A 12,178-nucleotide genomic window follows, 5' to 3' on the forward strand; every position below is an offset into this window, starting at 1 on the left:
GTCTAGTTGCTTTTTTATATACTTTTACATTTATGCTGCTGTTATAAAAATCTTTTTGCTGTTACCACATTATATAGCTGTATAGCTATATAGCTTCTTGAATCTGAGTGCAGGAGCTCTAGTTTACCTTAGAAATGTAAGTGGTTTGCTGTTGATTGCTGTTGTGACACTTGCGAACATCACTGAATACGCACTTTGGCCGGTACAACTTGAAATATATTATTATTATAAAATTCTCATAAAATTCGGTATGCTGTACAACAAACATTTTTTTAATTGGCTGCTTTTTTCTGCAGAAAGCTGATCTCCAGTCATGTGTATCAATCATTAGTTGGGTGAGAGACCTGGCGAACCACAGTCAAAGACTTTTGCCAAAAAAGAGCCATGGGTTCCCGACCACTGTCATAAACTATCAATCAGATGATGTAGTAGATTGTGTGCAACAGGTTGTTAAGCAAATTTGGTCAAAGCAATATTATGTTCTCAATATTATGATTATGGCATGCTTTCATTTTTACTTTAGTTTTATTTAATTTTACCAAACTTTACTCCAAAATCTAATTTTTAGACATGCTTTTTAGGTTTCATTCTTGGTTGTTGATAGTATACAACAGTTCATAAAACATACAGTTCCTCCAAATTTTTCACAACACTGGTTTTTACAACAAGTAAAAGTGTGAACTATTAACTCACTTTTGTAGTTCCACGAGCATATGGTGCTTTTTGAGGAATTTAAAAGGAGAAATGTTTACATCATTAAAATGTATACAAGTTGTCTTCTGAAGTCATATGATGCTTTGAGTGAGGAAAAGACTGCAATTCAAGTGATAATTAAATGAAAATGTGGCACTTCATGGAAGCTCCCATTAGATTCCCAAAAAATAGTCCATGTGACTTGTGCACTATATTGCAAGTCTTCTGAAGCCATACTGCTGTTTATTGGAACAGACATCTAAGTTTTGTGAGAAACTTTTTCTTTCAGTAATTAACTTTTAGATGGTAACCTAAAAGTAGCTTAAAGTTCTTCCTCCACGAACCTACTTACTGTATGTTTGTAACAAAGTTGCATAGTGCCAGCCTATAGTCTTTACTGGCTGCCCACGAACAACATTACTTTGACCTGCCCTTAAACATTGAAGTTGTGGCTGATGACTGGAGTTTGGTTTGTGATGTCGACATGTCGAGACAACTGCTTTCTGCGCGGTCAAAGCAAGACCAAAGAATTCCAAAGAATGAGGACTCCGCTTGGAATTGATACGGTAAAACCGATGCCATCTTTACAGTTTGTATCGCTGTTTCCAAGTGCTGAAGAAGATCTGGAGCTGAAATTTTGATGTGAAAAATTGCAGTTTGGTTTCCGGCATACGCTAGACCAATCACAATAGACTGACCAATCAGAGCAGAGGCAGCTCTTGTAAAGGAGGGGTTTAGAAAGACCAAGTCCCTGATCGAACCTTGATTGAACTCCAATGTATATTATGTGAAAATGTAAGTGTTTTTTTTTTTTTATCTTGGATGCATATAAACCAATTGTAGGAGACCTCTAAAGCAAAATTGGGAATCTTTAAAATAGCACAATCGGGGCACTTTAAGATACTATTGAAGGAAAATCTGTAATTGTAATTCAATGCAATTCAAATTATATTCGAATAATGAAGTTCGGAGTCAAAACCCTAATGCACACTATATTGCAAGTCTTCGGGAGCTGCTTTGTGTGGAACAAAAATTTAAGCCATTTCTTTTTTTACTGAAAATCTTTTTCTTTCGGTAATTAATCTCCAGATTGTGCCCCTTAATTACGTCTGTTTGTTCGTCTGTACCTCTGGAAATCACTACAGTAAAATGCTAAATGGCATCACATTAGCCCACCGACCTTTTCAAACACCTTCCACATCCATTGTGTGTCTGCAATAGGCACTTACTGGGCAATTTATGTTGTTGCAAACTGTATTTCACTGCAAACGGCCACCATTAAAGCATTTTGATTGATTATTATTTACTGCCTGGTCTTGGAGACGTCAGCTGTAGCACTAACAGGACACGACCACAAGCAGTTTCTTTGATCGGCTATCAGACACAGTCAGCAAAGACCCATTCTTCAGTGTAATCTCTTTATATGTCCTTGATAAGTGAAAGAGAGGAGGCTGACGGTTTGCATTGGTTTCTTAATGAAACGCTGGTTTCTATGGCGATGACAGGTCATTGGTGTAGTTAACTAGATTTTTGGTATGAAACCCACAAAAAAAAGGCTTTTTTATACCCATATAACTTGACTCGTATACACAACTGCGTTTGGGATCCAACACAAAAGCGAAGTCCTGAATAATTTGAATATAGACTGGTTTTAGTTATCACAGCTTGACACATCGTCCCATAAAAAACAAGTGACGATTTGCCAAAACAGTGAGATATAAGTAATATGGATTAAGTAATGGATAAAAAAGTAACCCTAAGTCTAGTAAGTGTTCATCTTGAAATATTACTAACAATATAAAAGTTATTCTTAAAATTCAGTAAAGATTTCACAGCAAAAAAGACGCATGTACGGATAATTTGTATCAAAATTAGCTAGTATTTTGTACATACAGAACTATGCCATGTAATAAGCAGGATAATGTGGAGTAAGCTAAATAAAAAAAACTCCACTTTGTATTATTCTTTTACATACTGTGTATAATGTAATTTGTTAATTTCTGACAATATCATGCATGTACAGTATTTGCATTTATTAAGATCCACATTGCTATGGTAGTCCAGCTTCTGTCTAATATTTGGCTGAGAGATTTGTTGGCAAAGCTCCAGTTTAATTTTGCGGTGAGGAGAGCAGGAGTAAATGACAGATGATGAAGATTTGATGTGATATCTAGCAGGCTGCAGTCATTTGCAAGGGCTGAGAAATAGCGCTAATTGGTGAGAACGAAGACTCCATTAAATGATTTGATGATAATTTTTGTCCCTGTGTTGACACTCTATTTCCTATTGAGATTTGATGCAGGACATATCAAAGGTATTGTTCTTTTATTTTAAATATTCAGTAGCTTTTATGTTACTATTTGCTGCTTGATGCTAGACTGATAATAGAGCTCAAACATCCCTTTCATTTCCTCCATAGGGGAATTGATTTTTAACTTATAAAACCTTTAAAGACAGCACTACCGTGAGCCCCAAGGCTATTAATTGATGGTATATGATTTCGTTATTAGTGTGCATTATTTCATCTTATTTCAACAAATTCCTGATGAAAACTACATTACCCACGATTCTGCAAATACATCTCCACCAATCACATAATTCCAATTAGTAAATCCTGCCAGAATAATTATTTAGCTCCGTCCACTACCATGAAGCAATGCAAATAATGTAATATAGTCTGCCTACACTCTCTGTACTACTTAAATATTTGTATATAAAAGTAGATTTTGCAATAAACATAAAATATGCACATTCAACATCTTCTATTGCAACCATTTTTGTTCATGGAAAAGGGGACCATTTTTTTATTTGATAGACATGGACTAAAAGCCACAAAACCACAGTTTTGATTTCAAGAAAAAAGCAATATTAGAATTGTTCTGTTCCCTCTCTGTGAATCAGCGTGTAATAGATGTTCATTATCACAAGGCTTCAACAGTGTAACCCTGTGCGTGTGTGTCAGAGCTCTTTCATTTAGGCCAGTTTCTGTGTGGATCTGAGTCAGCGTCATTAGCGGCACACTGATTGTGAATCAAAGAAACACAGGGTGTGGGTGCTTTTATTGTTTTTATTTGCCATTCTGGAAGAATCTGTGTGTGTACATGTATCAATCTCATGAACTGTTAAGGATGAAATTGTGCAGTTGTTGGATTTAAAGGGATAGTTCATCTAAAATGAGAATTCTATCTGTATTTACTCAGACTATTCATCCCAAAGCCACACATGAAATGAACATGAAAGTGGACATTTTGGAGAAAATACCAAATGAATTAGGACTGGGACTGTCAATTTTTAAAATGACAAAAAGTACTATTAAAAGGTCCACATAGCTGTATTTTTACTATTACTAGTTAAACTAAAACTAAAAAAGTAGAAAAACAATTGAAAACATTTATAAGGTTTCATAGTCTGGACCTTCCTGTCACCCGTTCTTTCGTCCTGAGATGTGCCGGGACAGGCGTTTGTCAGCATGGCGAAGTGGGCATTTTGTTCTCCAAAGCGTCAGCTGGGATGCGGCGCAAGTGCCTCGAAAGCGAACATCTCAGGTTATGCAAATTACCATGATTCCCTGAGAGGGGAACGAGATGCTGCGTCCCCTTGCCATACTTCCTGCATTCCTGGGATCTGCTTGCTTCAGCCTATTAAAAGCTGATGCTGCTGTGTTCCCTTTATAGCTTCCGCAAGATTAGACTAGTTTCACACATGCTTCAGACCCAGTCACGCTGAAAGTGTTCCCCAAAGTGTCAGCTGGGATGTAGCGTATTGTTCCCCTATCAGGGAATCATGGTTACATGCATAACTTTTTTATGGTTTTAGTTGAATATAATAACCCTGATGTCAACAGATGAAGCACATTTTATGTTACCTGACAAGACATTGTACAGTGTATGTGGGTTTGTAATTGTTTTATTTGGTGTGTTTTTTGTAGAGAACTCAGAACACCACAGACACCCTTCAGAACGTCACGGCCCGAAACATAACCGACTTCCTGCTCAAGAACTACCAGAAATCAGGCAAAATACGGTAATGGCACACACTCATTTCACAGCATGTGCAGAATGAAATATGATCAAACAAGCATAATTTGGTGTGTTTGTGTGTGCATGCAGGTATGGAGGAATCTCTGTAGGTGGTGTGAACTCACAGGTCAATCTGAATGAGTCTGACATTACAACAGTGATCAGCAACCTCAAATCATTCTTCAACATCTCACAGGTGAGAGTGCTGCCGCATTAGGACATTACTGACATCCTGCCCTCCAGAAATGACTGGTCAAGAGTGGCATTATGGGCATTTTTGACTGATCACAGTCTTAGTTTTTTCATCTGTCTGAAGAGATATGTTTCTGATTGATGTGGTTCCAAAACCTTATAGCTCATTGCAGTCTACAAACCACAGGGATCTGGCTTCTGGCAAGATGTTTACTGAGTTTTTTCCAATTATGATGGTTTGGTATTTTAGGTGTCCTAACTATATTCACTGTTGCACCACTTACATGTTACCTGATTTCAGTGTTATTTACAGAGAATTTGCAAATCCCTTTGTTGTAATGTTGAATCATGCTGTAATTACTATATTTTCCAGAAAATAAGTTGCACCTTAGCAAAATTGCATTGTTAAGAAAAACAATCAAACACAAAACAAACAAACAATAAAACAATAAAAAAACAGATATTTAATTTATTTCATTAATAATGTAAAATAGCAGTGCTTAAAAGGGCTATATGGAACTTTCCCCCCAAAATAAACGTAACAATAGCCTTTTTATTTGACCATTTATGACTCAAACATCTCCTGATGAGCATACTGACACCTTGTCTGCTGGTGCACGTATAAGCCTGTATCCTATTTTTCCTATTTTCTGTCGGGTCGGATTTTTCCCGCGCTGTCTGCGGATGTGACGTCAAGCGCGTCATGTTAAATGTTTCAGATCACTCAGAACACTTATCTCAGACAATATATGTATTTGACTGTTCTTACCTCTGTAAACATAATGTTGACCTCCTTGCAGCAGATGACTTGTGAAGTGTGCACGTACAAACGCGCGCTGAGAGAGCGAGCAGAAAGGAAGAGCAGTTCTGTTTTTTGGCCACAGGTGTCAGTTGCGAGTTTAAATGTCAGAAAAACGCATATAGCCTCTTTAATATAATTTATAGTGGTGTTCAAACAATATTTATTAAATGCCAAGCCTAAACAGATTTACAAAACAATAGCACAATTGCAGTTTTCCTTTGCATACTGTACAGTCAATTTTAAACTATTTTGTAATTTTTTCTGTTTTCCGTTGACTGCATTTTAGTGTTATGAGGAGGAGGAGGCTGGGATGTCAGATTAACAATGCTAGAACTGATTTGTTTTTTGTGTATTTGTGCGGTTTTTTTCCGTGCATATTCTATTTTGCATGCTTGACAATAATATCATTATATAAGTCACAGTACATTTCTGATGATTCGGCAGTTGAGGTTAGTTAGGTTTGAAAATAAAAAGGTGTACCACTTACATACTACAGACATAAATGTTCAGAATCAGTCAAATAAGCTTCAGAATATTAGTTTAATTGGCATTTGTTATTAAAGCCAAATTATCAAATTCTTTATAGTAGTTATCGTAATTACCATAGCAATTTTGGAGTCTCTAACTCAATCCCTCTAGCGCCACCAACTGTCCAAAGTTGCACTCATGTTTATGCTAATAACTTTTGAACTGTAAGGGCTAGAAACAATTCCTTGGCTCAGACGATTTTCCGTCATGAAAGTTTTTCCTACTTTTTCGAACTCATCCTAGACTGTTGGTGACGATTTTTACCAAAATCGTTACATCTTCAGACCGTTTTCGTATATCGCATCGACTAATTTGATGGTATGATGCCCGAAACAACTCTAAAGCTGTATCTCTGCAATGCTTTGACACTTACAATGTTTGGTGTCAATACGTCATTGTCACCATACTCTGACTACACCACATGACCTATTGGTCAAAATTGATAAATCATTAAATCATAATACTTGTGACTGTATTTATGATTTTTCATTTACTATACCTAAAATAATTGTAAAATGTCTTTAATTGCTCGTTGTTGCAGTTGTCTGACGCCATGATGGCATGACTTATCTTGTTCTTTTGTGCTTGGCCCCCATAATTGCTGCTTGCAGCTATATTTTAACCTGGTTGGTAACCTGGTTCATATTCATTTTCATTAACAAGTTGCAGCTACCACTTTTACATTTGCTGCATCAAATAATTTGTTCCACTTGCATATACAGTATGTTTATCAAAACATGGTGGAAATCTCCTTTTAAATATGCATGAGAAGCTTGAGCACGTGTCAGTGATGTGAAGTATGCTTTATTTACTTTTTTTTAATGGCATGCAAAGCTTTTCAGGCATTTGAAACCATTTAAATGAAGTGAAAATTCCCACCAGGTCTTCACTTAGCATTTGCTTATCAAATATGGAGATAATGTTTTTCCCTCGGTGCAATTTTTTAATACTTAGAAAAGGATATCTGTTGCACTCCTTAAATTCATATATTCTTTCATATACTCTTGTCCTTTTTAAATAGCGAGTAAAAACTGGTTTGGATAAGGCTGCCAACCGTCCTGAGGTGCGTTTCCTGAACAACGACATAACTCGCTGCTTAACTACCATAGTACGATGCATCGTTGAAGAAATCAACTAGCTAGTCACGACTGTTTCCCGAAACCATATTGTCGCAAATTGGTCGTTCAACCACGTTGGTTTATGACGTCATGCAGGGGGTGGAGTAATAACTTCTTTCAATGAAACTGTTTGAGATCGAATTAATGCTAGATGTTTTGCTATAAATTACAGACATGGCATCTGAGGACTATTTCTAATTTTTCTCAGTTATTTTGTTTTATTTCCAGATTCAATCATAGGCTCGTTCTTGTGTACTAGAGCACTTTCGCACATGCGCACTATTCAAAAACGACGATTTAAATCTCTTGACAAACTAAAATACGTAAGTTACATTTCTATGTATTCTAAATAAAATATATAGATACGGATTTATTGACTCCACACGTCATGCAAACAAGAAACTATGCTTCAAACCACAGGTCAAGAACTGTATGGTTTCGGGAAACACGACCCGTTGAACTATGCTGATAACGACGGAACTTGCGACCATAGTTGGCTAACGATGCGCTTGGGAAACGCACCCCTGTATAATAGAGAATTGCATTCTGTATCAAATATTTTTGACCTTACTATATAACCAGCTCGTTAATGAACAATTTATAGTCATTTGTAACTAAAATATGATTTTAGTTTATATAAAAATGTACTGATTGTATTGAAATGCTGTAAAAACACATTGCATTTCACAAAAACAAGATTCCTGTAGGCTACATATGTGCTGCGTTCAGTTCGGTTATCATGACTTAAAATATTATAGTAACTTATTATTATAATAATATAGTAATAGTAACTTATAATATCGATTTTTTTTGTTGGGTAATGATGCTGCTAATTCAGCTTTGCATCATAGGAATGAATTACGTAAAAAAAAACAAGGACTATTTTTTACTGTATAAATAAATGCACCCTTGGTGAGCATAACAGACTTCTTTCAAAAACATTTAAAAAATCCACAAACTTTTGAACTGTAGTGTCACTGAGTTGTTGAAATCAAATCAGAAATGTACATAAGTTGTTCATTGCAGTTTGTAAACTGGTTCAATACTGAAAAAGAATAACGTCAAAATAATGATTAATTTACAAGCTGAAAGAATATAAATTATAATTTGTTACTATCAATCATTCCATTGGTGCACATCTTCCCATGGGTTTGGTGTTAATTAAAAGTGAATGTTGCTGACTTGTTCAGATTACATTTCCCGATGAAATTCTTATGTTGATCATACTTCCAAAAAGTAGAATCTGTGATTCCGAATGACAGTATCCACACCGGCGCTGTGACTGACAGACGCACATTCTCCTCAAAACATTGGATTCATCCGCGCCGTGCCGAGGCAGAACCCACATAAAGTTGATAATTCCATGAATAACTGCATGGCAGATTTCAAACAGAGATGGCGACAAAGAGGGATGTTTCGCAATGTTTTCAGACACTTATAGTAATTGCATGTAAATTGTGTTTAAATGAAAAAAAGTATTGGTTTAAATTGTTAAATGCAATTAGCTGAACTTAGGTGTGTTTTTTTGACCCACTTAAGTAGGATTTATTACATCTTCATATATAATTACTTATAGTGTCTTTGAAATATGATTCAAATGTACTGCTAAATGTACTGACAAGCATTATGGTAAACTAAAATATACTTCAATGTCATTTTTATTGAAACCCTAACCATAATCACACATTTTTTTGAAAGTAAAAATGTTGTACATTTAAAATATATTAACTTTTAATGTAATATAAAAGAATGCACTACAGTTAAAATTATAATCAAGTACTTTACATGTGCTTTAGTATGTTTATGATTATTTAAACAAAACGATTAAAGTTGAAAGCATGGTCTTTGATATTAATAATGAACACCATAAAAATAATGCTTTCTCAAGCTGGAGTTTGTTTTTTTGCTCTCCTAAAAATGCATAATTTATGGGCAGTTGTGTTTTATTATTATTTATATTTAGCATTAGTACTAGCAACCCCAATTATTACACAAAATGTAATGCTGTTGAATCCTCGAGGATGAGCAGAGTTTGTACTCGGGCACGTGTCCAGTGTCTGTGTCGTCTAATGGGATTTTAATGCTGCTTAGCTCTGTGATGGACGGATGTAATGCTAAGTAGCAGGACGTTAGGACTCCCTAACAGGCACTGGAGAGTTTTTGGCACCTTCACTTTGAGTTATTAGTGTTCATCGTGTATTTACAGTGTCGCCTGGGGAGCAGCGGACATTATCATTTGTGTCTGATATCTGTCAGTCTCTATTGTTTTTTCTGAAGTGGAATTTAGCTGATTTGTACACCTCATAAATATGACTGCTTTTAGGCGGACCGATAAAAACACTTGACTGGCCGTATTTTCAGAAGTTGTGTAAAGTCCAGTCAATTCATTTAGAATTTATTACAGTGAGAAAGTGCTTTCCAGTTGTTATGGCCCTTTGTTTGTGTAATGGTTTGGAGGGAGTAAAATTTAAATTGTATGCTGAAGTTACAAATAATTATGATTCAAACATTTTTTTTTTTTTTATGTAAAAGGTAAGTGAAACGGTGACAAATATGTAAAATACACTACCATTCCAACGTTTGGGGTATGTGAGATTGTTTACATTATGCTCACCAGGGCTGCATTTATTTGATAAAAAAATACAGTAAAATATTAAATATAATATTAAATAAAATATTATAAATATTATTACAAAAACATTTTTTTACTATGCTGCTGATTTGCTGCATAAGACACATTTCTGATTATTATCAATGTTGAAAACAGTTGTGCGGCTTCATCATTTTGTGAAAAACATGATACATTTATATTAGGATTCTTTGATGATTAGAAAGCTCAATAGAAAAGCATTTATTTGAAATAAAAATCTTTTAACATTATAATATAATATTTATTTACTGTCACTTTTGATCAATTTAATATGTCCTAGCTTGATAAAAGTATTAATTTCCTTAAAAAAAGGTTACTGACGCAAAACTTTCTAACAGTATGTTTCTTATACAATAATGGAATAATCTCTCTCTCTCTCTCTCTCTCTCTCTCTCTCTCTCTCTCTTCTCTCTCTCTCTCTCTCTCTCTCTCTCTCTCTCTCTCTCTCTCTCTCTCTCTCTCTCTCTCTCTCTCTCTCTCTCTCTCTCTCTCTCTCTCTCTCTCTCTCTCTCTCTCTCTCTCTCTCTCTCTCTCTCTCTCTCTCTCTCTCTCTCTCTCTCTTTCTGTGTGCAGAATAACCAGACTGAACCAATTTTCCAGGCCATTCGGTTGGTTCTGTTGGAGATGGGCACCAGAGACAATGTGAAGGTAAGCAGCGGGTAATGGCCGTATTTAGACAATATCTACAGTATCCAATATCAGAAGAGATCAGGAGTACATACCGTCATTTGAACCAGACTTTACAGAGATTTTAAAAGTTTTTGAACTCCCTGAAATGGCTCGATTGAATGAAATCAAGACTTTGTAACAGGGCATAATATGGCCTCTTTAAAAAAAAAAGCACAGATGGAATGTGAGAACGTCTACCGTGTGAAGATCTCAGATTGACAATTGTGATTGTGTTCACTGCAGGCCAGTGATAGACTCAATATAGATATTTAAATATAAATATAGATAAATATAGATTTCTGATTTGCTTTTAACATTAATGTATTTTGTCTAAAGTCTAATGATCTTCCTTTTTTATCAATTTATCATGTAGAGACATTTATTCATTCATTCAAAGTTTGCTTCCTTAAAGAGTGATGTCATTTTGATAACGGGGCATTATGATGGTAACAGGATTGAAGCGTAACCTGAGGCGTAACCTTTAAAAAATATATACATTTTATATGCATTATATTCCCTTGCATGTTTGGAATAAAACATGTCATATGGACACAAAGAAAAAGCTATAAATACAAATAAATACTTATTTACAAATATGTAAATTAAAAATATAAGTTGCTAGATTTGTATTTATTTGTATAAAAATGCTTGTAATAACACAGCATTTGGCATTAACTATTAAGTTATTCACATATTGAGTTATTTAATGAAACAAAGGCATCCGCATTGTACAGTCAATGAGTAAATCATTGTATATTGGAGGATATTACAGTTTATTGTTATTGTTGGTGTGATATTGCAGTTTATTGTTAGTGGGAAGAACTAGTGTTGTTTTAGTATTATTTATATAGTATATTTTTTATTTTTGAATTAGCTTTTATTTTCATTTTAGTTTGGATTTAATTTAAGTTTTAAATTCTGTTGAACATGTACATTCTTATAAATTCTGTTTTATTTTAGTTTTAGTAATGTTAGTACATCAACTTATTATAATTTTAGATTAGTTACCACGGCAGCTTGTTCAAGTTTTTTAGGTGTGTGTGTGTGTGTGTGTGTGTGTGTGTGTGTGTGTGTGTGTGTGTGTGTGTGTGTGTGTGTGTGTGTGTGTGTGTGTGTGTGTGTGTAGGTGTGGTTCTATAATCAGGGTTGGCATTCACTCGTATCGTTCCTGAACGTGGCCAGTAATGGCATTCTGAGAGGAAACCTGCCAGCGGGAAGCAGAGCAAATGAATACGGCATCACAACATTCAACCACCCGCTTAATCTCACTAAAGAACAGCTCTCGTTTGCATCACTGTAAGTATCACACAACACAAACATACACAATACAACACAGGATCAGAGCATTTAAATAATAATACACATGTACACTATATGGACAAAAGAATGGGACATTATTGAATTCAGATTTTTCATTCAGACCTATTGCCACAGGTGTATAAAATCAAGCATTCTTGATTTCTTGACCATGCATTCTACACGTTTGTGGAAAAAAAATAACTGTTCT

General features: G+C 35.1%; 1 protein-coding gene across 1 annotated transcript in view; it reads left to right on the forward strand.

Annotated features, from left to right (window-relative positions):
* Positions 1 to 12,178, forward strand: part of LOC306994465 (phospholipid-transporting ATPase ABCA1-like) — a gene marked incomplete at its 5' end in the record, with an annotated part of 117,999 nt that overhangs the window by 55,983 nt on the left and 49,838 nt on the right. The window contains 4 exons of the mRNA XM_079604979.1: positions 4,622 to 4,716; positions 4,803 to 4,908; positions 10,576 to 10,650; positions 11,798 to 11,967. Coding sequence (XP_079461105.1) covers positions 4,622 to 4,716; positions 4,803 to 4,908; positions 10,576 to 10,650; positions 11,798 to 11,967 — 446 coding nt within the window. The remainder of the gene's footprint in view (positions 1 to 4,621; positions 4,717 to 4,802; positions 4,909 to 10,575; positions 10,651 to 11,797; positions 11,968 to 12,178) is intronic.

The sequence above is a fragment of the Phoxinus phoxinus genome, assembly GCF_949152265.1.
Source record: "Phoxinus phoxinus genome assembly, chromosome: 2".
Classification (NCBI taxonomy): Eukaryota; Metazoa; Chordata; class Actinopteri; order Cypriniformes; family Leuciscidae; genus Phoxinus; species Phoxinus phoxinus.